Source organism: Folsomia candida, unplaced genomic scaffold (genome assembly GCF_002217175.1).
Source record: "Folsomia candida strain VU population unplaced genomic scaffold, ASM221717v1 Fcan01_Sc015, whole genome shotgun sequence".
Lineage (NCBI taxonomy): Eukaryota > Metazoa > Arthropoda > Collembola > Entomobryomorpha > Isotomidae > Folsomia > Folsomia candida.
In genome coordinates, this window is record NW_019091207.1 from 1,362,539 (window position 1) to 1,390,170 (window position 27,632).

A 27,632-nucleotide genomic window follows, 5' to 3' on the forward strand; every position below is an offset into this window, starting at 1 on the left:
GAAGCTGGACGGTGGGCGGCAGCAGTGCACTCAAACCCATGTACAGCTTCACAGACGTATTGTTTGGGTTCATCTGCTGGCTGTATGACGCGCGGCCATCTATCATTGTCCCTTCAAATTAGTGCGGCCAGCAGCGCGCGCGTCCGAGGATTCCGATGATGATGATGATATGAGACCGACTGAGAGCTGAAGAAGAAGAGCACGTTTTCATAATAAAAAGGTAAACAACTTTAAATTAAAGACTTTAATTGTGAAAAAAATGTGTGCGTGAGGATAAAATTGAAGGAGAAAAGCTCGCTTTTAGTAGTTCGAAGGGTCCTAATCTGAAAGTGAAAGCTTCTATTCTTCTTTAATTTTATTTAACCTAAACAACTTTAATTAATTGAATTGAAGTAGTTTTTAACTTTTCTCCGTATTGCTTATTAATTACAGACTGGTAAGAGACTGACGAGAAATGGCTTATCGTACACATTTGGATGATCTTTGGGAACATCAGATAAGACCGGATGGACGTACGCCGAACGAGTTGCGAAACGTTTGTTGTGAAATGAGCGTTTTCCGGGACACGAGGGCGAGTGGAAGTGCGGCTTTTAGTATTGGAAATACTAAAGTGGTGGGTAAGTGTATTTTATTTGTTGATAAATCACTCCCCCTCATTCGAGGGGGTTGCAGTAATCGTCAGGTCTGATCTGATCTAATCTTATTCTGATTGCAGCTGCAATTTATGGACCTCACGAGGTATCAAGAAACATGCGTATTTTAAAATAAGTTAGTAATATAAGTACACCAATGTAATGTGCATTATTATGTATTATTTAAATATAGGTCCGATCTACTCAAAAGAAATCACACAATGCGGACAAAGTCAACATAAACTGTGAATACAGTTCGGCCTGCTTCAGTTCAAATGAGAGGAAAACGTCGACAAAATCTGACCGTAAGTCGATCGAAGTGTCAACAAATTTAAAGGAGCTGTTGGAAAATATAATTGTGACGGACGCCCTCACGGCCGGAACGGTGCTGGACGCTTACATCGAGTTAATTCAGGACGATGGGAGTAGCTATTCTGCCTGCATTAACGCCCTCACCTTGGCCTTGGCTGACGCCCGAATACCAATTCGAGATTATGTCGTTTCCTGCACTGCCACCATTACCAACTCGTTGCCCATGATTGATATAAATGCTCAAGAACGGGGTTCCAGTCCGGAGCTAACTATTGCAATCACGGCTAAAAATAATCAAATTATTGTTTTAGAACAGGCCAATTTAATGCCAAGTATGTATCTAAAAGATGTGGTAGAAGAGGGGGTAAAAGGTTGTCAAAAAGTATATCGATTTATTGAAGAAGCCGTTAGACAACAATCTTCCGTTGTTGATACTGCACTAAAGAGTATTTAAATAATGTTAAATGTTAAAGCAATTAAATAAATATTTTTACACGGTGACTGACTACTTTCACTTACACAACCGGTTAATTAATTCTATTGTTCTACATTTTCTGGAATGTTATTTACTTATTGCATACATAATACGTAAATATTACACATACAAAGTTATAATAGGCATTGTCAATTGATATGTTTGCTTTCAAATCATCACTTTTCGTCTATGCATAGTCGTCAATTCTGTATTAATTTGTACGTAGTCGTAAGAGGTTGGACTGATTAGACACAGCCTTGGTTTTTCATTTCCAGTTCCCTCAGCCGTGTGAGTACGTCTTGAATGAATGGGCGTTCTTTGTGATCCACGACGAGTATGTATTTGATCAAGTTATGCAATTCCTATATACAATATATATAAAATGATTTTGAGACTTGTATTATTGTATCAAAATTAACTTGTTTCGATGCTACCTCAGAAAATGGGCTGTCTGGCGGAATGTCTATTCTACCGCTGACCACAGCCAACGCCACGGAGTCGTGTCGTTCATACACAATATCGTAGGGCGATTTAAAAAAGCAGAGAGCAAAGAGAATGCATCCCAAGGACTGTATGCATGTAAAGAAAATTTATAATTAGTACCACCCCACCAGTATTTTCAAACCATATTAAAGCGATCTTTGCTTAATTACCCAAACATCCGACCGTTCGTCAATAGACAAGTTAGAAGACACGTGAAACAGTTCTGGTGCCCGGTACGGCATTGATGACCTTTCAGCAGCAAGCTCTTCCAACTGTTTTGCTTCGGTGTGTTCTTTAACGTCCACTCTGGCCTTTGTGGTAGACCCTGTCAAACAAATGCGAATTTAACAGTGCTTTTATAATGTGCAAATTATCTAGTACCCACCTAAATCCATTAGAACTGGATTAAAGTTTTCATCCAACAATATATTTGCCGTTTTTAAATCCCTATGCGCCAAGGGGTCAGGCTGTAAAGTGTGAAATGCTTCCACAGCTTCGCAAATGCACCGAAAAATCCTTAGCACCTCTTTCTCCGCAAAATAAAGCTTTCGAACTTCCCGTCGACTTAGTTCCCCAAACAGCGTTCCTCTCTAACAAAAATACTTTCATGCAGTTAAAATTGTCACATTATTTTACTACTTAATCACTTAATTTATTACCTGATAATACGGCATCAGAATCAACAGCTCACTTGATAGATCCTCCAAAGGGTCTACTTTAGACTTGAGATCATAATCCAGTAATTCCATCACGCCCGGATGTTGGATACATTTATGACTCTCCACCTCAAGCATGGCGACCTTCTGGTCTTCCGCGTTGTGACAAGGAATCCGTTTCAGGGCAAACATTTCATGCGTTCTGGCGTCTTCGACAAGCTCCACGACGCTGAAGCCTCTACAATATTTACAAAAATATGTAAATAAATAAATTTCCACATTGCCACCTCACAAATTAGATAATACGATGTTAATTTCCGTTTACTTATTTACCCTTCGCCCAATCTGTCTCGGATGTAGTACGTCTTCCCATTTATCCGAACGCTTTGTTTCGAACAGAGACAACCCATTCTCAAAATAATGTTAAGGCCGAGGGAATTCATCTCAGAAATTTACTCCCGTTCCGGGGGTAATAATAAACAGCTGTAAAAATTAGTAATTAAAATAAAATAAACAAAACGGTATAAATAAACAAATATTAAAATTTAACACAATTAAAAAATATAATGACTTGAAATTTACTCTGGCCTCTGGCCTAGTCTAACGTTTGGTATTTAAAAAAATTGAACAAAAGTTCAGTAATTGAACATGCACAATAAAATATTTAAATGGGTATTGACGATTCGAAATTCGAATTTCGATTCATACAGTGAAACTTGCTATAATTATTTTAATTTGCTGTATTATAATTATTCACCCATATTTTCTGGAGATGTAAAAAATGGGCAAAAAGTGTAGTGAGAGAAAGCAGGCTGACTTTTCCTGCAACGAAGCGAAATCTGGAGAAAGTAGGTGTGCACGCACTTTCTCCACTCGACGACAAATCGATCCTTCAGAGTAGAGCAGACTGGAATTCTCATCATTCCCACGCGATTCGCTAAAATTGCACATGCATAATTTGCACATGTTTAACTTTAAGTAATTCAATTTACATATTGCTAATTGGCTAAATTTTTTAGTACCTTTGATACTACACATATTTATGAAATGGACCTAAAATATGTGCATTTTAAGCTCGTAAAGGGCAGTGAGAAATATGAGACGACTTTACATAATATGTGTAAAGTCGTCTCATATTTATATTTATTTTATACGTATTATGTATTTCATTCTGGATTATGTCATTATTTGTAAATACGTGTCTTTATGTACATCCTTATTCTTCGAGGACGATGATGATGGGTGCAAATTGTTATTGAAAATAATAAGGTTATCACAAGTGACGGTTGTTTTCTAGGTATTGATTGATTGATGGCTTCAATCTGAACGATATACTTTTAGGTCTTTTATTTTATTCTATTTGCGATGATGACGCAAGCCTTTCTCTTCAGATTCCCTATAAAGCTTTGGAATTCAGTACTAGACTAATTGCATACTTCTCATTGATTAAAATGCATATATGGCTAATTGCATGCATCAAGTTTAATTACCAGAGATCCAATTATTAAGCTGAGCAGCTCAATTGTGTGTTATTCAGTTGGACATTAGACTCTCAAATAAATAAAGGCGGATGTTACTAGTCGAATAAAACATTTATAGCTGCACAATACCAAGACCAACCATAAAGAAAGTATCTGTATTCTAAATACATCATTAGACCAAACAAATCTTCACGTACACAATTATGTACTAGATACCAGACATTTTTAATGGAAGTGCACTGATAAATCAGACATTCCGCAAAACTTTCCATTCATTTATGTATCTCCAATTCTCCACAAATGAGAAGATGAAACTTTCTGATCTCATGAAATTGGATTACATCTTGCGTAGCGCAGTGTACTGGAGTAATTGCTTTGCTAATGCAATTCCATTTTCATTTTCGTAATGTATGTATGCAGTCAGTATTGGTAAAATTGTCCATTCCAATAACATCAGCATGCAACTAAGGAAGGACTAGTAAGGAGAAGGACTTGGTTTAGACTAGTTTATTCTGGCTGGTCAAGGTACAGTTTAATTCTGAGAAATGCTTTATATATGTAAATATATAGAATGGTGCCTCAAGTCACATTCATTCAGGTCGTTCAATCTTTTAGAGCGACATTTATTGAATGTTATGCCAAATACATTGCTTGACAATTTCTTCGAAGAATGGCCAAACGCGTCATGTTATGTACGTACTCGTACATATTTAAGTTTGTCCACATTACAGTATACCCTCTAATAAAAATCTATTTATTCTTATGTACATAGGTCCACATTTAACCTGATTCTTCTAAGCTGCCGAGGCTTCATTTGGCATTGGCAATTCGAGTCAAGAGCACGTTTTACATTATTCTGGACACGTTTTTGACCTTTATTAACGAGATCTTTCATTTTTTCTTATTACATAATTAACAAGTTTACCCTCAGTATTTCCTCTCGACCCAGTTTAATTGTCAAAATCCACATATTTATTTACATTTTTTAATAAAATTTCATAACTTTTTGTATCAAAATGCCTCCATCACCTGCCCCTGTCACTGCACCTGTCAAACCCTTGACACCACTCCAACTCTTGTCACTGAAGCGTCCCTTGCAGACGTCGAAACGGACCACGACCGTCATCAGTGACGATGTTCCGATCGTGTATAAAGTGGAAAACTTGCGACCTCATGAGTTTCCTGTTGTGGGGCTGGTGGTACATCCGAGGATAATTCCGGGCTTTTGTTACAGGTTGGTTTTTTGGCGAGAGTCTTATTTTTTGGGGGACGATTTTTAAGCAAATGTTTCCTCTTTTGATTGCAGAGTTAGACCCCTGAATACTTCGAAGCACCTCTTTAGCGGACGTGCCCTGCAACTCGTCTCAGTTGGCCAAGGGTACGGGAAACGTATCACTTTCAAGGCGGACGATGGTCAGAAAAATGTTAACGAGTAAGTAGTACAGCTACTTAAGTGCATACATAATTCAAGTATACTATTTAATGTAGGACTCGATGTTTTATCGGCAAAATTGTCAGAATTATTAGCACATTTTTAACCATTTCTCAGCTCTGGGAATTTATTTTAAAATTCTGGACGACGAATTTTTAGAGAAAGTCGTTCCCAATTTTGAAAAAATATACACTCCAGATTTCGACACTTTTTGAAGGAAGAGGTCTCAAGTTTAAGAAGCCTTCAGAAAAATTGGAACTGGTTGACCTTAAAAAACTCACCTCCATTCAACTACAAATTTTGGAATAAATTCCCAGCCCCTAGAAATGATTAAAAATGTGTTGATTTTGACAATTTTGATGATGAGTTATCGAGTTAATGATTAAATATGTAGAAAAGCAAAACACAATCCAAAATATTTTGTCCAATTTTTTGCACAGTAATTTCTTTTGGAGTGATTCAAGACCTGAAGGATACGGCTTTGAGCTAGAGGTCGTCTCCCCCGGGGACAAATTCACTTTATACGACGCTCACCACACGAAAATAGGAAACTGTGAAGTTATCAGCAACGAGGTCAGTTGAATTGAGTCATCTTCTTGAATGCTTGTCAGCCATCAATCTCAACGGAATTAGTTAATCTCAATTAAACTGCATTTGACTTGGAGTGATAATTAAATATTGAAGTCGAGATCAAGCAATACTTATTGAGCAATATGCAATTCCAGAGAGTATCAATCTTAACATTTAATTTACCCTTGATCAATGCGACCATCTTACATGCGACGAGTAGCATCTTGTTGTTGTGTTAGTTATAAATATGTCGCAATCTGTAGTACAAGAGGCATCATGAATAATATTGGGAAGTTTTATGCAAATATATTTTTAATCGCAATATTATGCTAATTAAATATTTGCAGGAACCACAAGTGGAACAATCTCACTTGATTTGGCCAGAAAATGGGACGATTGAGAAATGGGTCGTGACCAAGTTGAGATGCAAGGTAAATCTTTTAGTGCATGAACTAGGAATTGTATTTTAGACAGTGGCCGCGGACAGAGGGACAATGTCCCCACGGTTATTCGATGTCCCCATCATCTTCCCATCTTATATAAACCCATCCCTCCCCTATCCCACAATAGCAATGTCCCCAGATGTCCCCAGGGCTTCCGCGGTCACTGATGCATGGACAAAGAGATTCTATATGCAAATATGTACATATGTTTCAACAGTGTGTACCGTTTATTTTTTTAGATCGAATCACTGGAGGGCGCCGTGTCGGAGGATGTCATTTCCGGAATTGCAATTTCATCCAAAGCGACCCGCACCGGGGCTGCGACTTTGGTTCGTATCATGAACTGCAAGCGGATGAGCCAACGACAATCAAAGAAGTCTGGTTTGACGCTGATGCCAGGTGTGGATTTCCACTCGCGGAGGATCACCGTTTCTGGCGCCACACTCCAAGACGTTCCTGTGACCTACACGATTACTGGGCTGCTTAATCACGAATTTCCTGTTATAGGTAGAACCACTTATGAAATTATTACAGTGCAATGGTGTAAATGCAACACTACGATTTAGTTGAAATTTGGAATTATTACGGTCAAATCAACACAACCAACGTTTCTTGAGGCAGTTTGTGCGACGGTTAGAATTGATCAAAATATTTTAGGTCAAAGGGCAATGGGCAACTAAAATGGGCAATTTTATCAGGCTGGTAAATTCCATTTCTATTCTCTCCCTGTCTGTGATAAAAATTGACCAATTTTGAACTTTCCCCTCAAGGATTTTGACAAATTCTAGCCATCGCACAAATTGCCTCAAGAAGCGTTGGTTGTATTGACTTGAACTTCCAAATTTCAATTAAATCAGAGTGTTGGATTTTGCATCTCAGGGTATTCCAACCCCGGGTTTTATTAGGCCACAAATTAATAAAACCCATCGGGTTTTACTATGTTATACGGGTATTACTCGGTTTTATTGGGTTTTACTCGGTTTTACTCGGGTTTTACTGGGTATTACACGGTTTTATTGGGTTTTACTCGGGTATTATTGGGTTTTACTCTGTTTTACTGGGGTATTTGGGGTTTTCAAGGTAAAACCCCTGGTTCTTCATAACTTTGCACACCATCTCATTGTTAATTGACATCAAATGACTACAAATACCCCACTAATTTAGGAACCTACGTCGACAAGCGAATCCTTCCCGGATTTCACTACATCGTACGACCAGCCCAATCCAAAACGCCACTCTTTGGGGGCAAACCCCTCAACTTGCTCTCGATCGGGAGAGGTTACGGGAAACGACTCACCTTCGACTCTACCAGCAAGAACAATAATGAAAACTACTTTTGGAGCGATTCCTACCCTGAAGGATTCGGATTTGCACCGCAAGCCGTCTTCGAAGGGCATCGATTCCGCATTTTTGTGGGCGAAGAAGAAATCGGAGTTGCCGTCGTGAAAAAGGCGACCAAACCACAGGCACTTTTTTTTGAAAATTCAAAATTTCGAATAATCTCTAACTAATTATTTTCAGGTGGAAATACAAATGGTAATCTTGCCCGGGGGTGGAGTCTTAAAGAGTTTTAGGATCGATGTAACTTGCTGCATGAATGTGAGATCCGTGATTACGAGGGCATGTCGCGTTTGTGGAACGGCCGTCGTGGTGAGAAAAAGTCTAAATTCGCCAGCAAAATTGGAAACCATCGAGTCCCCCGGATTGGATACGGAACTATCGAAAAACTTTCGCTATATTCCTGGAGAAGTGAAATTTGTGGCTTTTGAGCATCAAAAGTATTTAAAAGATATGTAAATAAATATTTATAAATACAAGGAAATCGTCTCTTTTTAAATAAAAAATGTTCTTATTGTATTTATTCGTTATTTTTTTTATCTCTAATCAAAAACATTATTGATTATATAATATATAATACTGTCAGATAACAAATTGTATTTAAAAATCGGACAGTATAACCCAGTGTACATAAATATATAACTAATTAATTGATGAGTTGCTATTTTATAAAAGCCTCTGGGGGAACTTTGTTCTGTTCTTTAAGCTGAGTGAAAATAACGGCGCTCTTGTTGAAGTCCCATCCGTTTTCTTCGAGGCATCTGTAATAAATACATACATAATTTGCATTTTTATTGGAAAAATGTTGATGGTTTCGTGTAAAAGTATGCACGTACTTCCTGGACCATTCATCATTCATTCCAGACTGTGCTGAAAATGACACAAGCATCTGGCGACGCTCATCATCCGAAAGGATAGCAGGTCCTGGTACTTGTGGAATTGGACTCGGACTTGGAGTAGGGGCTGGTTGGCGGAATGCGTGCTAAAAAGAAAATTATATAAAAATGTTAAGTTATCCAGAAACTTTCGGATTTTAAATTTTTTTTAAAGAGAGAACTACCTTGATTTGCTCGGATGTCGGATTCGTAACGTAAATCATTTCATTGATGATTACGAAACCAGAATTTTGTGGAACGAGAGTGAACGTCCGACAAAAATATCTGAACGGTGTATTTCTTTCGTCACGTTCTTTAAATATTCCAGTCACATTAAACAGGATAAAATTTTCCTGAAAAAATAAGAAAATTGTAAGATTTTGAATGAATATTGTAACAGAAACTTTATAAAATTTAACAAATTACCACTGCAACAGGCATATCTATGAGGTATGAATTCGTATCATGTTTCGTCTTTGGGAATTTCGTTAGAAAAGACACAATATCCAGTTTTCCTTGGTGAAGTAGCTTAAATCTCTTCGTTTTGTCAGTCTGTCTTATGAAATTTCTGCTGTCTGAGAGATAGTAGCTTAATCTAAACGTTGGAAAATGAAAATTTGATAATTATAAAAATCTACAATATATTTCAATCTACTATATTATTTTCTCACTTTTTTGAGGATTCAACTTGCGAAACGTGACCCGATTGGGAATACGACGACATCATTGACATACTCGCAGTGTCGTGGTACGCATTTAACAGTGGTTGACGATCGTCCGAGTCAAATATAGAAACATAAAGTTCCCAAAATCGTAGTACGACAGACTTTGCTTGCTCATTGCAGAAAGAGGATCCTTGAATTTCCGGCATCTTACTTGGTTCATGAACATCAAAGGAGAGAGGAGGCGCAAGGTCATTTCCGTCCTGCAAAATTAATCAAATCATTTGAAATATTGCCGAATTCAATGCATAAAAATTACGAATTAAGAACAACATCATACCAATTTTATAACCTTGGGAAATCGTTTTCTAACGGAGCTGGAATTGAGATAAGAAACGGCGTATGGTGAAGGCAACTGCAATAGCACAGAAAAGCAGAACAAGCGAGGGAAGAAGATTTATCCCAATCCTGCCAAATTTACTGCAAATGCATGCTCAGAAATTCAATTCCATGGTTTGGACATGTTCGAATCTGAATTGATTTTAGCCTCGTTATTTTTTTAAGAATCAAAATTTATATCCTGGCAGAATTGTGAAAGTTGTCCAACTCCAAAACGAGCAAATGACATGGTTTTTGAATTTTATCCGTGCAGTCTAATTCTATTCGAACTATTCAAGTCGTTATTCTACATTTTTACTTACAGAATTCAAAATTTGCCCTTCCTTTTCAGGACTGAGACGTATTATTGAGTCGACCCTGGTACAGCTAATTGTGTATAAATAATTTGAATCTTATCTAAACAAAGGCAAGAAATTAACCCTTCTCGATACACCAACACGCTTCACAACTCAAATCCGTTACGGCGTCGTTACTTCGTCGCTGTCGTAGACTAGTTTCTCTACATGTTTTTATCGTAGGCCAATGTTGATCAGAAGAATATTCAACTAGTTGGGTAATTTCGAAGTATATGACCAAATTAGTTTTGGTCATCCAATACCCAATAGTTTTAAAATAGAAGGCTTTCAAGAGAAGAGCGTAGTCGTCGGTGTTGGTCATTATACCAAATCTTTTTCATTAAAGAATTCCAAAAGCAGGAATTTTAAATAAATAACTGCAGAGTCTTCAAATTGGCATGTTCGTCGATTTTTTTGTAGTTGAGAAATAGATATTCTCATAAAAAAGAGACATTTTCATGTCACAGTCGTCGCTCACAGGTTCGAAGGTGTGACAAACCAGTAACAAAACTTGAGAGTTCAGATAATATGGCGATCTAAAGGTATTCGTTGCCCATGTTTAGATCTTGATTTGCATGAACTAACTATAATGACGGCTGAACCAAAATCCAAACATTTTTTTACAATCTCGAGCCAACCCTGAGTTCCGTACTTTTTCATTTTAAAAATTTAAAAAGGTTCTCAAGAAATTAGACAACACTTCAAAAGCTCTCCGTCATGCCTTCTGCCGATTTGATGTTGGAATAACGTTCGAGATTCTACCAAGAAAATAAATTTTGGTGTTTGACATTTCATGTTGAAACAATTAAAAGTAATAAATCAAATACATCCCCATCGCATGAATAATGCGCTTTTTTGCAGTCCAAACCAGTTGAAAAGATTTCGTTGCATTTATCCCTGCAATGAAATGTGACCTGTACTTGCACCGGGGACAGGCTCATTCATCCGTAAAAGTGGGCCACCCGCATAATTAATGTTTATAAATACTGTGTCAACCCCTGGACCTGATAAACGCTTCCTTGTCTTCAGTATTATCACAAACTGGATTTCCTTCCAAGATCAGTTCAATAATTGATGGAGCAGATATCCGATCTAATGACTGCATTTCGCGAATCTAAAAAAACGATAATCAAGTTGAGTTATCTGTAAATCGGAAATGATGAACATTCGACTACCTTATTTCCTCTCAAGTTGAGTGCCTTTAGCGCTGTAGATTTGTTAATAATTTTACTCAAGCCATCCAACGCGGGCAGTTTATTATTTGACAAATCCAATCCGACAATTGAATCAAGATGTGGTTGAAGTAACTCTGTAAGTTTCTGGACAACACTTGGTCGATATAAGGGGAGAAAGTAGTCGTTCACAAATTCCGGACTCATGTAAAAGTTCTCCAGATTTAGAGTGTGCATAGCGCTATTATATCTCAGATCTAGGACGGTTTTAATCCTCGCTTCGCAAGCTTCATCGATGTGTGCGGTGGGTGGGGCACCTGATGGGGTGACTCTCATAGCGATCTGGAACATATATACGGAACAATTCCTTAAAAAACTGTAAAAATTCGTGTTGTGCATATTTTTTTAAATAATTATTACAATAGTTTGTCCATCAGATGACATTATTTGTCCGCTACATTCCGCTAGGGCTTCCGCCATTGAGCGACCTTCCACATAAAACGCAGTATTGGCTCCGTACACTGAATACTGTTAAAAAAAGCACAAAATTTATAAAACAACAAAGTAAATTTATAAAACAACAAAGTATGACATGTCACCGTCTTGGCTTATCATAATTCTTACACAAATCGGAACAAATGGAATCCGGCATCGTTGTCCAAGTGCTGGTAGAACAAATTCTTTCGCATACGCCTTTCCATTTAATATCTGTGGAAAACACAAATAACACAATTATAATAAGTTCAAAAATCAACTTAATCAATAATCAACTCAATGCTTCAATTAATTAACTTATCAAGTTTTACAACTCACTAACCAGAATTTTATGCCATAAAGGACCAAATATATGAGCATTGTTTTTCCCTTGTTGATTTTGCTTTCTCCATTGCTTATTATTCCCACCAAACTTCTTCCCTCGAGGTGCACCTCTACAAATTATGGAAAATGCTTTATTATACCTTTTCAAAATATTTATAAGGACGAAAAAAATCGAACTCTTATCTCACTCAAAATGAACATGCCCAGACCGACTACTACTTGGCTCCGACGGGTCCATAACGGTATCCCCAGTGGCATCAAGACGTGCGAAGGCACCCCCACCACGATTCTTTCTCTGAATCCCACCCTTGTTAAGGGTAAATTTGAACTTGTTTCGGTCATCTTGATCTGTAAAGTACCAATTAAATTAAATTAAACTACGATTCACCATTCTATTCTAAATTAGAATTTCTAATTTCCTTACCAAATTTCTTCCTTCCTTCCGACGACCCCAACATGTGGACGAATTTATTACTTCGACCGTCATTATTGTAACGCGGCATATTGCTTATCGAGCTTTGCTCACTAATTAATTAATTACTCGAGTTTTGTATCTAAAAAAACTTTAGATTCTAAACTTTTAAATTTCTTAGTTTCACAACAAAAGTGTCACTCGTTGTCAAAAGAAATCCTAAACTACTGGACAGAGCAGAACAAGTATAAAACAAAGTTTGGATTTGAAAATTTCTTAATTTCAAATTTTAGGAAATTTTAATTAAATTAAGTTTTACTTGAAACGTTGAGGAGCAAACAGCAGAGTGAAAGTCAAAAGTGTGACGATTCGTTTGAACGCACGACTTGTGAGGTTTCTTCAAATGCGAGTCTCACGTAGCCCCGTCTCAATTTTACAGTTTTTGGCCGTTTTGGCTTTGTTTGTACAACAATGATAAGCTGTGTGATGATAAGTGTTAAATTTAAATTATAGTATAATTATTATTTAAATGGCTAAGTAGTTTACATTCATTTTATATATGGTTTGACGAAATAAAAATCTATGCGGTCTAGTCTTAATATGACATGCATGCATATCGTATTTAATGAACTTGCGACATTTGAGACACTGACATTGCAACCTACTTAATGCAAAACAATGATGGTCATGATCTTGATCTGAAATGAAACAAGTGGACTAAAAATAACGTGTCAGCATGCTTGCAGCGAAAAAATGGTTATGCATTGCAAAACACTTTTGGCCATGCTGAACTCATTTTTATCATAAGTTGAGACATAATATTTGATAATATGTCTTTCTGTCCAATATTATGAGACAGAAAGTGTGGATGATAAATAATATTTCGTGTTATCAGATTTTCGCCAGGGTATTCTGACCTCAGGTTTTATTGGGTTTTACTGGGTTTTACTGGGTTTTACTGGGTCGTATTGGAATAAATCCCAACCCCAGCGGGTTTTACTATGTTAAAGGGATTTTAGTCGAGTTTTAACGGGTTTTACCCGGGTTTTAACGGGTTTTACTCGGGTTTTACTTTGTTTTATCTCAAATTCAAATAGATAAATCAATAGAATCAATTTGCAGGTACTTAAATTGAATAGTGAACCCTAATTCTCGCACCTTATCGCTGCTTAAAATGCATTCTAGTTAGTATTTTTCTTTGCATGTTAATAATGAAAATCTCCACTACTATTTCCGGAGGAAGTTGTGCTGTGCATTTATGCATGTAAGGCTCTACATAGGCCAGCTGCCAAGTGATGATTACGATTACACACCCACTCCCATCCATGTGTCCGTTGGCATCGTATCATACCAAAAAAATGCCCCATTGTTAAACATGCTCATGTAAAATATATGTATACACATCTGTCCGTATGTATCCATCCAGTTGAGATTTATAATACGCTATTCACTCAACCAGTCAGAAAATAGTTCATAAAACAAAGCCTCAGTTCGTTCGTGGTCTGGTCTCTCAACAATTTCAATGTTTCATTTCGTCAAGTTAATACGTCAAGTGAAACCAAACCACATCCCAAAAAATCCCTTGGTTTTGCTTAATAAAATAATGACTATATTTTATTCGAACGCATAACCCAACAGAGAGTGGAGGTAGATACACAAGCCACGATTCTTCTCCCCTGTAACCAGACTTATTTTGTGTTTCGCTAAAAATAGCAAACTTGCAGACCAGAAGCCACACATATTCGCAACTTGTCTTTTTCGCAGATTCCTCAGGAGACGTTTAGTGTCATACATGCACACATTTTTTTTGCTTGGAGATGATTCATAAACTCGTTCTCCTTACTTGAAAGTGAACGTTTGCTGTGTCACAAAGTGCGAAAGGGTTTGGAACCAAGTATCGATTAAACTAATCTGCAAAAAAATACACACCAAGTTTTTGCCGAGTCTCAATTATTTCCATTTCTCGCATGCCAAAATGTGTCGTTTGTTTGGCATATAGCGTGACAGAAAAGTGCCTAGCCAAATTTATACACATAGTTTGACACGATATCGATATCCGTTTATATGTACATATAGAAAGAAACCGTACACAACAAATCCATCTATCCAAAGGTTGACGTCCTATTGTTCTGTTGCTTTCTCCTGGTTTCTCATTACTCGTTCGGGAAAGGTGCCAGTGTCCGCTTTTCACTTTACTTTCTCCTGTTGTGACAACTATCTCCTAGTAATCGCGTCTTTTTTTTGTGTCACACTTTGTTTACGACATGACGGAAGTGTTGCCCATGACGGAGGTGTCGTCGGACGAGGTATTTGTCTTTCACGTTAAGAATTTTATTTCAAAATTCTAATTTTGAAGAAATATCTACTTATGAATATTTCCTGAACTATTCAGAAATCTAGTCGATATCCGACCACCATGAATGTGAACAGATACGCGACAAAGAAGACGATCGCCCAGGGAATGCTTGACATTGCTCTGTTAACGGCTAATGCGTCCCAGTTGAAGTACGTCCTCCAAGTGGGGAAGGAACGCCATCCCTTTTACACGCTAATGGTCACTCTAATTTCCATCTCGATCGTGTTGCAGGTGAGTCACTTTGATTGACTTGAACTTGATTGCATCGCCATATTTTTTATTGAAAATCATATTATTTTTAATTCATTGTGTTATTGGATTCAGCTTTTTGAGAAAAGTATGCAGCAATTTATTGACTGAAATGGTTCTTAACGTAGGGCTTGGTGACTCATCGGCAAAATTAATACATTTTTAATAATTTCTGTCTTGGCTCTGGGAATTTATTTTAAAATTCTGGAGGACAAATTTTTAGTCAGTGAGTTGATTAGTAGAATGGCGGTGAGTTTTTTTAGCCAGTTTCGACGAGTTACAATTTTTCTGAAGGTTTCTTAAACTTGAGATCTCCTCCTTCAAAAAGTGTCAAAATCTGGAGTGTATATTTTTATCAAATTGGCAACTCCTTGCTCTACAAATTTATCGTCTAGAATTTTAAAATAAATTCCCAGAGTCGAGAAATGATTAAAAATCTGCTGATTTTGATGATTTTTCATGATGAATCATCCAGTCCTACGTTTAAAAAGAGATGTATTTTCATACGTATGCAGGTGGTATCAGGAGGCCTTGCCCTGTCCGTCAATATGCTTCGCGATTGTCGGTTACACCTCCCAGATAACGTGTCCTCTGCCATGCTTCTTAATTACCTTCAACTCGCCCTTTCCACTACAATTGCCGGAGTTAACATTATCATCTCTGCGTTTGACCCGGCTTCTGCCGCACTTTCTGCGGGGGCTTTGGCTGATAACGTTGCTTCCAATTTGGGGTAAATTCATATAAATCGTAATAAATTGCTGTATACTTACTTCAGAGCATAATAGGCAGAGGACGGATATGTATGTAATTATTTTCAACTTATTCATTTTATGACGGTTGTGGTGAAACTTTGTGAGTGCCTTTACTCGCATAGATCACAAAAATTTCAAAATATTTGCAAATACTGTTCCATATTGCTAGGTTCTCAATCATACAAATATTTCCACTATTTTTTTTAGAAAATACGTAAATATTTTAGACATCGTTTTCAAAAATAGGTTTGTAAATATTCCAACGACCTCGAGACGAAATTTTTTTACGCAAAAAAAATTGGATCACAAAATATTCAGAGCATTATCGTTAAAAAAATACAAATTTTGGTGAAAATGCTTATTTTTATGATTATTTTCGTACATATTTCGCAAATATTAAAAACACATTTCAGCGATTTTTTGCAAATACATACATATCCGCCCTCTGATAATATAAGTAAAAGTTTAGATAATATTCTGTTGGAACAATACGATCTCATCGATTTTACCAATTATTTTAATTTTAACATTCCAATTTCAGGTGACCGTCGGGATATGTTTCCTATTTATTGGGTCCTTAAACATCAACAAGCCAAAGTCACAGAGGACCGCAGACATTTTAAATAACTTGATCACCCTGCAAATTTTTATAATCACGACGATCAACGTGGTCATCTCATCCTTCGGAATTGAGCATGTGATAATTGAAGAGGACAAGTACAACAAAAAAAGTGGATTGGTCAGGAGGGAAACGCCCCAAATATTTGAGACGGGCCAAGCCGTCCAATTTTTCGCAAATTCTACCATCAACACGGGGAGGATATTGTTTGATGAGAGTTCTTTATAACTTATTCGTACATAGCACTATTTAAATAAATAATAGCAATTAATATGTAGAGAACCGTTATATTAAGTATTTTGTACGTGGTGCATATAAATATTTATTTATGTATATTGAGTGACAGCTTGAAGGAAATAAATAAATGTGCATTTTTTCATAAGCCGTGTTAAAATATTCTCAGTATTTTTAAAAACTTAGGCAGTTAGCAAATCTTCGTTTTTAAAAATTTCCTAATAAATCTCTCGAGTTGGCTAAAAATTTCTGGACCCGATCTTGAAATTGGGCGTCCTCTGAACATTTTTCATAGCGCCTCCGGAATTTTGACCCGTGATCTCGAGAGATAAGGAAAATTACGGAAATTTTAAAAATGTAGACTTGCTAACTGCCTGTTACATTTTCCAAAATATAAATATTTTACATGATTATTGTTAAATGATCATCCAATCATTAATGTTAACATGAATGCTTCTTTGGCGGATCTTCATATGATTTCATTGTTGAGACACATTTCATTGCATGCAGTTCATTTCAAGGGCTCCCGTTGATTTCGTGGAGGTATCCCTGCCGAGAAAATACATGTAAAAAACGCTTTTAATTTGAAATGCACTTTATTAGCATTATTAGCATAAACGTACCTTTGCAACCACCCCCACCTCAATCATCGCACAATAATCCAGATTGCATGGATTATAGCTGGAAGATAGAAGAGAAAGCAGAGAATCACGTTGATGAGGAGGTCCATGCCGCAGGTGTTCGTCTTCAAATATACGGCCAGTGGGGCTATCAAGACGGCCAGGATGATCGCAGCCATGTTTGCCACTGAGATGAAGGAGAAGACGGATGGGGTCGTCAAACTGAACGACATGGGGGCCAAGGGGCTCAAAATTTTCTTGAAATTCCTTTACAGCGGCGAATTGGATGATAAGTGGAGCGAATTTTACTCCGAGATTATCAACGCAGCTTCAAAGGTGATAAGTAATGAAGTGATGATAACATGTCGTGGTTGGTGAACACTGTGTTATTTTCCTATTTACAATGGAGGCGCAAACCATGTTCAGCCCAGATAATTTTTTGACCTTATTAGTTTAAAAGAGCAAGTCTTTACAAACAACATTTGGTTCGCACTTGGGCAGATGCGCAAATTTCAGCACGTTATGGGCGCCGCAAGTTCGCAAAAACGCACGATTTTTCGGGCAACGCCCAGCGCGAGCTCAACTTCGTGCGTTTTTGCGAACTTGCGGCGCCCATAACGTGCTGAAATATGCGCATCTGCCCAAGTGCGAACCAAATGTTGTTTGTAAAGACTTGCTCTTTTAAACTAATAAGGTCAAAAAAATATCTGGGCTGAACATGGTTTGCGCCTCCATTGTTAGTATCAAATCAATCGCTTGTTGGGAACGTGCGAAAACCTGCTTCCGACTCTGGTCTCTTGGGAAAATTGCGTCGAGGTCTTGGAACTTGCAGAATTGCACGGGATGACACGCGCCGCGGGGATGATCAAGGCATTCATTAAGAGGTCTGATTAAAATTCTGAGTAATATTTTCGACTTTACAGAATTATCTATATGATAACCTTTTATTTTTCAGTGATTCGGAAAAATCTGCCCAATTGTGGCTTGATTCGCCAGCTCGAAAGCGTCGTCGACTTAATTAATTTCGAAGAAAGATCATACAAAGTGAATAATTTACCAAATCAGTGATTTTACTAAAGCAATAAGTGTAACACAATGCATCAAATAGGATTTATCAAATAAAGTAATTTTATTGTTAATCTGGAATTTGAGGGAAAAATCCGTTCTGCACAATTAATTGTTCCTTAATTGATACTTTATTCAGCAAAATCAACATTATTCTATGTGGATTGGGTTAGTTAATTAGGTTAGTTATATTAAGTATTTTGTACATGTATCGTGCATTTTGACACAGCTTGAAAGTAATAAATACGGATTATTTAAGCCGTGTTCAATTTCTAATCTTTTAAAAAACTTGGGTTATATTAGGCAGTTAGAAAACATACGTTTTTAAAATTTCCGTAACTTTCTTATCTCTCGAGCTGGGTCAAAATTTCAGAACTTGAAATCACATTTTAAAATCGTGGTCACTCAAAACTTTTGAGTCAAAAGTGATGACTCAAAAAATTCTTGTTTCGAATGGTTGTGCACATTTTTTAGTGTAAAGACAGACGCCTTGCAAGAAAACGATCTGGAATCAAGAAGAACGCTGTTTGATAACCAGGGTTATTTAAATGTAGTAATGTGATAAGTCCTTATCCAATTACTGTATCTTTAACCACGTTGTTTGATAACCGTGTCAATTTTCGCTGGGTCGCAAGCGCCGAGTCGCCATGGCGTTGCTGCGTCCCTTGTCGCGTCATCTATAGCGATGTCTCGCTCCTGATAAAAAATATGGTCAAGTTTCCCCTTATCTACTCATAATAATGGATGATTCCATCAAAACCATATTTTTCAATCCGGATAACATCGAGTATTTCAAGGAAACGATAAACTTCTGGAAGAATAAAATTATTTTCTTCGCTCAGTACATTGTTCATTTCGACCAGCAAATCAAACAGAGGGCGATGATGGCTTGGAATTCGGTGAATGACTCGCAGTACTCACACTATGCGATATGTATGCAATTTCATAACTTATACATAACTTTGGGGTGAAAGTGACCACTTGCACGAAATAACAGAAAGAAAGTGGTTTCTTGCAGGTGAATATTTTGACTTGGTAGAAATTCAAGGCGCAAGAAACGACGCCCCGAAGCTATATTTTACACGGCGCGTGGCTATATGGCGCATATTTCGTGCACTTTCTCCCAGTTTCTTGCACCTCACTTTTCTTGCGTGGTTTGCTTTGCAGTGAAAGAAATGTAGCAAAAACCCGCAAGAAACGAAACGCTTTATATTTCTAATTTTGCACCTAAAAAATGTGCCTATTTGTATTTTAGGGATCCCGATAATTTCATTGGCCGCAGCAGTGGCCTTCTTCCTCTTCAAATTTCCAGAATTTAGAGCAATCATGAGAGCACGAAATTGTAAAGTGGAAATAGAATGGAATAGAAATTTTCCAAACAGAGTTGGAGGAGAGGTAGTGGTCAAAATCATGGTAAATTAATTTGCATGTAAAAATTAACATAAGACGGAAATTCCATACAAAATAATTAAATATGCAATTAATTAATGCAGCCATTCCTCTCTCCGACACGGTTGCACATATTCGATTTTCCGGATACTGAAACAGCCAATGACTTAATTTCCAACATAGTGATGCAAGTCTTCCTCGAAGAAGAGGAAATTACTGTGAATAAATCCATTAATCAAAGTGATCAAGCAATTTATGCCAAATTTCCTGTCCTGAAATCAGGAAAGTATAGCATTTATCTAAGCTATTGTGGATTTTCAGTTAATGGGAGTCCATTCACAGGTATGTTCTGCAGTGTTTCACTGTGGTTTTAACCAGCGTTCAAAAATGACCACTTTTGGACCTATATTTTGTACGTCCAAAATGTCCAAAAGTAGAATTTACAGTAAACTACACTGGCCGCGGAAGCCGTGGGGACATTAGCATCAAAATATGGGAGGGAGTGGTTAAATAACATGGGCGGACATCGAATAACCGTGGGACATTGTCCCCACCCTTCCGCGGCCACTGGTAAACTATGGTTTTACCTTTTAAAAATACCACGTTTTTGTTGCAGCCAATATGGACGCGGACGACATGGACATAACCAAATCTTACGTGGGGGTGACCAACCCGTTAATAATTGTGGAGAACGAGATCTTCAGAATTGATGTCATTCCACTCGACATGTTTCATAATCGTTGCGCCACAACCTTAGATACCATGCAACGGATAAAGTTTACCGTTAAAAAGGTTGATGAATTCAAAGCTGAGGTCAACGCCGGTCATTTTTCGGCGGCGCGGGGTCCCAATGTTGAAGGAATGGGAAACCAGGTTTATCTGCGGTGGCGGCGCTTACCGACGCGGCGGCGTTGACCTCATTGTATTTAAGTAATTTTTGCGAATTTTGTTACTAATTTTGCAAACATTTTTACACAGTGGAGCAATCCCTGCCTCACCACCATTGACGGAAACGATAACTGTGACGAAGACGATGATTCTGACCCGACCGATTTTAAAACCAATGTCGGCATCCGGCGAGAAAATCCCGACCTTCCCGAGTTCCTCCCACTCTATTGCATTTACGGGAAGTGTAAAAATGTCGGAGAATACAGTGGTCAAGTCATCATCAACGACCTATTTCCGTTAACCTTGCCGGCTCAGACGATTGAACTTATGTGCATTTCTACGCAAGAACAGGACAAAGTTTTGGACCTAAAAAAACAAGAACTTTGCAAATTTGCTGTTCGTCTGATACTCGAAATTCCGGTCCCTTTACCTTCCAACTCCAACATTAATACGGAGGACGTCGGTGTGCTAGACGTATCACTGGAAATGACGAATAGATTTGTATTCCTTTCACGAAGATTGTTCAACGGACCGATGGAAAAAAGATTGCAGACTTGGAGATTGGGGGAAAATATTTCGGTACTTTTTATACAATTTATAACAAAGTTGAAGTTGTGTTAATTTTTCTTTTCTCCTGACTCCATAACTCATCGTAAAATCGTCAAAATCAGCACATTTTTTAGCCATTTCTGCTTCTGGGAATTTATTTAAAAATTTTGGAATACGTAGAGCAAGTTGTTCATAATTTTTAAAGATTTTGACACTTTTTGAAGGAGATTTCAAGATGAAGAAATTTTCAGAAAAATTGGAACTAAATAATCAATCCTGGCTTAAAAAACTCATGGCCATTCCATTAATCAACTCACTGACTGCAAATTTGTCGTCCAGAATTTTAAAATAAATTTCCAGAGCAGAGAACTGCTTAATTTTGACGATTTTAATAATCTGTCATTAAGTCGTATGTTAAAATGTTTTTCAAAGGTGGAAATAGTTTCAATTCAGAACGATCCCGAACCTGACACGCACATCATCAAAATTTCAGACACCCAACATCACAACTCTTTTAAAGAGTTGGTCATGACTGGATTTGACGCGAGGGTATTTTTCGTCATGTTTCACGAATACTTGGCAGCGAAGAAAAATGATTCCCACTTTAAGAGTATTTTACATCCAGGTACATACGCCAAAATTTACTTCAAATTCTAGTGTTAAATCAGCTTATTACTGCAGAAAGTCGTCACTTTGAAAATAATTTGAGGGAGAAACAGCAAGCATTTTATGAACAAATCCGTGAAACCTTTGATATCGACGAGCTGTCACTTGTCCTTCCTTCCTGCCGAACATTTACCGTCACGCGAGCAGATATTGTCAAAACCGTAAAATTTAATAAAAAATTTCAAATTTTAAGCAACAAATTTACAAGTATTTCGAAAAACAATATTATTCTAGACACTCGATGCAACCAAAAATTTTACCCGATCCGACTGGGGACAACCGTTCGTCGTTTCTTTTCGTCACGAGGCTGGTAAAGATTTTGCCTTAAATTTTGTCCAATTTTAAATAATTTTTTTAACCTAAGTTATGTTAAAAAAATTTGTGCGTTAAGTTACATAACGCACAAAGTTCCAATTATTCAAGTTAAATCATCAAATTCATATCAGTTAATTTAAAAATATTTCAATAATTATTTCGTAACGATCTCTGCAGTGAACAGAAGCGGGGCCACGTGGGTCGAATGGGCTGGGGAATTGTGTAAAGAATTATTTGACAGTACCGCATACGGAATGTTTCTGGGAAGAAATTTCACCGTAGGAAATAGGCCCCAGCCAGGCCTCCTGCATCCAAATCATGCCCGGAATAATCACTGGAAATTGCAGCATTACGAATTGGCAGGAAAACTTGTGGGAAAGTGCGTGATTGAAAATGTGCTGAATCCGGAACATCAATTCTTTGTGGATGCGAGATTCTCGAGGACAATATTTTGCATGATATTGGGAATTTGGCCATCGTATAAGGTGATCATACTCAGGATGGAGGTCTCCCAGCGTATGCTCTCAGATTTTTGCCAAATTAGTGTCAATCGATCACAAATTTAATTAGTATGAAATTTGCAATAGACACGATCTCCCAATGGAAACGTTTGGCCGAGATATTTGCATCCGAAGAGGAGAAAGTTGCGCAGTAAATTTGGAAAGTGCAAAATTTGTCGAGTTTGTGTCGCACTTTCTCCTCTTTGGATGCAAATATCTCTGCCAAACGTGCCCATTGGGAGATCGTGTCTTTTGCAAATTTCATATTAATCAAATTTGTGATCGATTGACACTAATTTGCACAAAATGGGAGAGCATACGCTGGGAGACCCCCATTATTAATTCGTTAACCAGTATAATTTAGAACAAATATTGGTACATATGTAAAATAAAATCCCATTTTATTACAGCATTTACAAGTCGATGATCCAGATTATTTCCGAACCAATTGTGATACCCTTTTGCACAATGACGTTTCTCATATGAAACTTAATTTTGAGGTTCGAGTCGTAAATGATAAAGGAATTTTTGAGGTTATATAAATAAATATTTTCGTAAAATATGTATGTTCGAAATCTTAAATATTTTTGTTCTTCACTATTTTCAGACTCTTCCTTTAATCCCCGACGGTGAAAATATTGCTGTCACGAACGAGAACAAAATCCGATATCTGAACGCATTGGCTCGATACCATCTTTGTCACGATGTAAAAAAAGAGATCGATGCATTCATTTCCGGCCTCAATTTTATCATTCCTGGCAGATTGTTCATGATGTTTGACGAGAATGAACTCGAGGTCCGTAATAAATTATTTTCAGTGTTTCATTTCTTGCGAGTTTGCTACATTTCTTGCACTGCAAAGCAGGAAATGCGAGAGAATTAAGGTGCAAGAAATATGCGCCATCTAGCCACGCGCCGAATGAAGTATTTACAGCAGCGGGGCTTCGTTTCTTGTGCCTTGCATTTCTTGCGGTCAAAATATTTACCTGCAAGAAACCACTTTCTCCCCGCTATTTCTTGCACGTGGTTACTTTCACCCAGTGTTTCGTTTTTTGTGGGTTTGCTACTCACATTTCTTGCACTGCAAAGCAAGCCACGCAAGAAATGCGAGGTGCAAGAAACTGGGAGAAATTGCTAGAAATACGCGAAGTATAACGGCGGGGCGTAGTTTCTTGTGCCTTGCATTTCTCCCGGGTCAAAATATTTACCTGCAAGAAACCACTTTCTCCCCGCTATTTCTTGCACGTGGTTATTTCCACCCGAAACGCTGCTTAGTATTTATTTTCAGTACCATAAACTACTCTCAAACATTTTGTATACGCAGCTAATGCTTTGCGGATCAACGCCCCTCAACTTTGGCAACTTGATCCAATACTATCACGAATCTCCGGACAAGTGGAATCCAAGTTTCAACAAGTTAAAGAACTGGTTGCGGAAAGCCCTCGAAGAAATGGACGCTTTTGATCTGGGCAGATTTTACCAATTCCTCACTGGATCTTCTCGCCTTCCTCGTGAAGGATTCGTCGCGCTGCGACCCAGCATCAGCATGTCGGCCTTGTTTGGTCAGCCCCCGACGGGAAACAGGGCCCAGTGCCATTTGACAGTGTCGGATCACAAATCCTACCAAGATTTCTTAAATTCTTTACTCGACTCTATCCGCAAACAAGAATTCGATTGATAATGAATAAATATGGAATAAATAAACACTTGCAAACGAATATAATGAAGTAGCGTCAAAGCGATTGAAGTTTCTTTTAAAATGACGCCATATATGACGCCAGTTATGTTTTTTGAACTTTGACCTTGTGTTCACGGTCATGGGTTGGTGAGAGGTAAAAAATAATAACGGCGTTAAATTCGTGCTGAAGTTTCCTTTAAAATGACACCGCATATGAAAATTAGGGTCAAGTTGGCGCTTGACCTCAGGCCGCGCCAGGGTCACCTTGACCTTGACGGCGGGACCATATCCTCAAACTCGATCGAAGGTCAAAAATTAGAAGCACAAAGGTGACAAAGGCATATGATTAAGTTTGTAGGGATTTTCCTACTATGGACGGACGGACGGACAAAACGGTCACACTAAGCAGTTGACCCTACTTAAAAAATAGTTCTATACGTCCATCAAGATTTATGGTGTCATTTATGTAATTGCGAATCAAAAATGTGAAATTGCTCATTATCCTGTCAAGGAGAAGGACGAACCGGTTTTACCAAAGTAAAACTACTTGTGTAAATATGTACATTGTGTAAAAATTGAACACTCAATTAAAAAATGAATGCATTTACTCCAATACAATTACAGGCGATTATATAACTGAATATCACATTACATTACATTACATTTGCATATTATGGCATGTTACACGTGAGATAAGATGTGAGAGAGCGTCGTATTTATGTAATCGTCACATAATATACGATTGAGTTAGTTAATTAAGTGAATATCTGTATATCCCATCCCTACAGATGTCCTTGGTCATACTGATGAACTGCCAACGAGGATAAACCACTAAAATAAATAATTATCTGTGCAAGTGGACATTGAAAATGATGCAAAAAAATTCGCACACTCCAGATTTTTTTTCGAGAGACTCTCGCCAGTCTACTTTTATCCTTTGCACGGGCAACACGCATACTGCAAATTTCCATGCAAAAATATTTTATCGCGCAACAAGTGCTAATTTAATTTGCATATCATCATGGTTGGAACAATGGACTACGAAATCCCCGTGCTGGACTTATCCTTCGTCTCCGGCAAGTACGATGACCTCCCGGACAATGTTTTTGAAAAATTGGCACAGGAATTTGGAACAGCGATGAATGGCGTGGGATTCGCGTACGTTACAAATCATGGCGTTGATATGAAAAAGGTTCATTTTCATAGCATACATTCTTATATATTGTATTCCTTCTAACTCAATTTCATGTTTTTTTCAGATTGACCATATCCACAAATTATCTCACGAATTTTATTCCCTGCCGACAGCGACGAAACAGAAGTACCGCAAGACCGACCCGCCAGAATGCTTTCATGGCTATGCAGGACCTGGAGATGAATTGTAATATGCGCTTAACTTAACTTAAACAGTGTTTTGGGTGCAAGGAATAAACAACGTGCAAGAAATAACTGCAAGAAAGTGGTATATTTTGACCTGCAAGAAATGCAAGGCGCAAGAAACTACGCCCCGCCGCTGTACTTCATACGGCGAGTGGTTTGATCGTGCATATCTATTTTTTGCATTTTCTTGCACCTCGAATTTCTTGCATGTCTTGCTTTGCAGTGCAAAAAATAACGTCAAAAAGTGGTTTTCTGCAGCTATTTTGACCTGCAAAAAATGCACGGCGCAAGAAACCACTCCCCGCCGTTATACTTCATACGGCGCGTGGTTAGATGACGTATATTTCTGGCACTTTCTCCCAGTTTGTTGCACCTCACATTTCTTGCGTTTCTTGCTATGCAGTGCAAGAAATATAGCACACTTGCTCGAAACGAAACACTGCTTAAACATTTCCAGATGTACATAAAATTAAACTATAGCTTAATCACAGGCTGAACTATCAAGAAAAAAATTCCACCGAACTTCGCGAGTTCTTTGACGTTTGGGGCTTCCAACAATACGACGCCAAAGAGTACCCCAGCGAAATACCGGAATACAAGGCAGCCTTTGACGCTGTTCGACCCGAATGCAACAACCTGGGGAAAAAGTTGCTTCGAGCGATGGGAAAATATCTCAAGTTGAAGGATGAGCAATTTTTTGTGAAAACGCACTCCTTCATGGATGACCCCACGATTCGAACGCAGGCACAATTTCGAACCCTGCACTATTATCAAATGGACCCCTCGGATCCGAACATTCCGACGAATGCGATTCGGTGTGGGGAGCATGCTGACTGGGGGACCATCACGCTGCTGTTTCAGGACATGGTGGGAGGGCTCGAGGTCAAAAGGTTGGATGGATCCTGGATTGAAGCTGTTCCCATTAAGGACTCCATTTTAATCAATGTCGGACAATTGTTGGAGCTTTGGTCGGCTGGGATATTTCAGGCTACAGTAAGTAGCAAAACTGATAAGGGAGGTCTTCCAGCGGATGCTCTCCGATTTTGGGCAAATTAGTGTAAATCGATCAGAAATTTACTTATATATAGTATGAATTTGCGAAAATAGGCACATTTGGCTAAGATATTTGCATCCAAAGAGGAGAAAACGCACAGTAAAGTTGACAAATTGTTTCACTTTCCAAATTTACTCCGCATTTTCTCCTCTTCGGATGCAAATATCCCTGTCAAACGTGCCCATTGGGAGATCGTGTCTTTCGCAAATTTCATACTAATTAAACTCCTGGTCGATTGCCACTAATTTGCTCAAAATCGGAGAGCATCCGCTGAGAGACCTCCATTGTAAGACCGCTTGAAAAAAGGAATATCTTTGTATTTTAATCTCAAAATCAAATTAAATTAGGTTCACCGAGTTCGGATTCTGGACGAAGAACGCGTCAGGAAATTGGCCAGGCAGAGCTTCATATATTTCATCAATCCCGACGGTGACCAGGTTGTCCAGCCAATCGTTCCGTGTCCTCCGGGGGATGAGAAGTTTCTCAAAGTCACGCCCAAGGTGGCCTATGACCACTACAAACATCTAATTGCGGATGCAACTAAACATTATTAAACTTCATATTTCTTGCTACATGTTGGCCTGATGACAAACACTTATCAATTAAAAAATAATTATCACAGCATCCTAAAATGTTCGATTATCCTTATCTTTCTATGTGTTGCTAAGAACGGTACATTTCATGCAAATTAATAAAAATGTGTACATTTCATGCATAACCAAGATTATTTGACACTTTATCAGTCTATAGGGAGACTAACGTTACCTAGTGACGACGAGGACGAAGATTCTTTTTCAACTTATACAAATCAATTTTATGCTT

At 38.0% G+C, this 27,632-nt stretch overlaps 7 protein-coding genes across 10 annotated transcripts; 5 read left to right on the forward strand and 2 right to left on the reverse strand.

The window, feature by feature from the left end:
• Positions 1–76: 76 nt before the first annotated feature.
• Positions 77–1,467, forward strand: LOC110856256 (exosome complex component RRP41-like). 2 transcript variants are annotated; one of them, XM_022104728.2, is made up of 4 exons: positions 77–220; positions 433–617; positions 716–738; positions 826–1,467. In XM_022104728.2, the coding sequence occupies exons 2-4, from the start codon at positions 455–457 to the stop codon at positions 1,396–1,398; spliced, it is 759 nt and encodes a 252-aa protein (XP_021960420.1). In that variant the 5' UTR covers positions 77–220; positions 433–454; the 3' UTR covers positions 1,399–1,467. The 2 variants fall into 2 exon arrangements, with proteins under 2 accessions (XP_021960420.1, XP_021960421.1); XM_022104729.2 differs by lacking the exon at positions 77–220 and adding an exon at positions 247–329.
• Positions 1,451–3,535, reverse strand: LOC110856255 (serine/threonine-protein kinase 16). The gene is made up of 7 exons (XM_022104727.2): positions 3,316–3,535; positions 2,892–3,041; positions 2,562–2,796; positions 2,288–2,492; positions 2,073–2,227; positions 1,854–1,988; positions 1,451–1,781 (listed from the first exon to the last, which is right to left on the reverse strand). The coding sequence occupies exons 2-7, from the start codon at positions 2,999–3,001 to the stop codon at positions 1,665–1,667; spliced, it is 957 nt and encodes a 318-aa protein (XP_021960419.1). The 5' UTR covers positions 3,002–3,041; positions 3,316–3,535; the 3' UTR covers positions 1,451–1,664.
• Positions 3,536–4,823: 1,288 nt separating this feature from the next.
• Positions 4,824–8,341, forward strand: LOC110856156. Of its 2 annotated transcripts, none has more exons than XM_022104611.2 (7): positions 4,824–5,273; positions 5,346–5,471; positions 5,912–6,044; positions 6,389–6,472; positions 6,724–6,991; positions 7,649–7,935; positions 8,006–8,341. In XM_022104611.2, the coding sequence occupies exons 1-7, from the start codon at positions 5,056–5,058 to the stop codon at positions 8,279–8,281; spliced, it is 1,392 nt and encodes a 463-aa protein (XP_021960303.1). In that variant the 5' UTR covers positions 4,824–5,055; the 3' UTR covers positions 8,282–8,341. The 2 variants fall into 2 exon arrangements, with proteins under 2 accessions (XP_021960303.1, XP_021960302.1); XM_022104610.2 differs by having other exon boundaries at positions 4,826–5,273; positions 7,649–7,950.
• Positions 8,312–12,859, reverse strand: LOC110856155 (nuclear RNA export factor 1). Its single transcript, XM_022104609.2, has 13 exons — positions 12,509–12,859; positions 12,273–12,432; positions 12,083–12,194; positions 11,890–11,973; positions 11,686–11,793; positions 11,269–11,607; positions 11,098–11,207; positions 9,700–9,736; positions 9,369–9,622; positions 9,124–9,292; positions 8,883–9,050; positions 8,659–8,804; positions 8,312–8,583 (listed from the first exon to the last, which is right to left on the reverse strand). Exons 1-13 carry the CDS (start codon positions 12,585–12,587, stop codon positions 8,484–8,486), a joined length of 1,866 nt encoding a protein of 621 aa, XP_021960301.1. The 5' UTR covers positions 12,588–12,859; the 3' UTR covers positions 8,312–8,483.
• Positions 12,860–13,993: 1,134 nt separating this feature from the next.
• On the forward strand, positions 13,994–16,854 carry LOC110856217 (ninjurin-2). 2 transcript variants are annotated; one of them, XM_022104686.2, is made up of 4 exons: positions 13,994–14,802; positions 14,889–15,083; positions 15,617–15,831; positions 16,395–16,507. In XM_022104686.2, the coding sequence occupies exons 1-4, from the start codon at positions 14,761–14,763 to the stop codon at positions 16,396–16,398; spliced, it is 456 nt and encodes a 151-aa protein (XP_021960378.1). In that variant the 5' UTR covers positions 13,994–14,760; the 3' UTR covers positions 16,399–16,507. The 2 variants fall into 2 exon arrangements, with proteins under 2 accessions (XP_021960378.1, XP_021960377.1); XM_022104685.2 differs by lacking the exon at positions 15,617–15,831 and having other exon boundaries at positions 14,013–14,802; positions 16,395–16,854.
• A 568-nt stretch (positions 16,855–17,422) lies between these two features.
• LOC110856350 (speckle-type POZ protein-like) lies at positions 17,423–18,348 on the forward strand. Its single transcript, XM_022104834.1, has 3 exons — positions 17,423–17,662; positions 18,068–18,210; positions 18,282–18,348. Exons 1-3 carry the CDS (start codon positions 17,423–17,425, stop codon positions 18,346–18,348), a joined length of 450 nt encoding a protein of 149 aa, XP_021960526.1.
• A 6,951-nt stretch (positions 18,349–25,299) lies between these two features.
• Positions 25,300–27,528, forward strand: LOC110856202 (UPF0676 protein C1494.01). The gene is made up of 4 exons (XM_022104667.2): positions 25,300–25,568; positions 25,636–25,757; positions 26,248–26,749; positions 27,158–27,528. The coding sequence occupies exons 1-4, from the start codon at positions 25,398–25,400 to the stop codon at positions 27,362–27,364; spliced, it is 1,002 nt and encodes a 333-aa protein (XP_021960359.1). The 5' UTR covers positions 25,300–25,397; the 3' UTR covers positions 27,365–27,528.
• Positions 27,529–27,632: the final 104 nt, after the last annotated feature.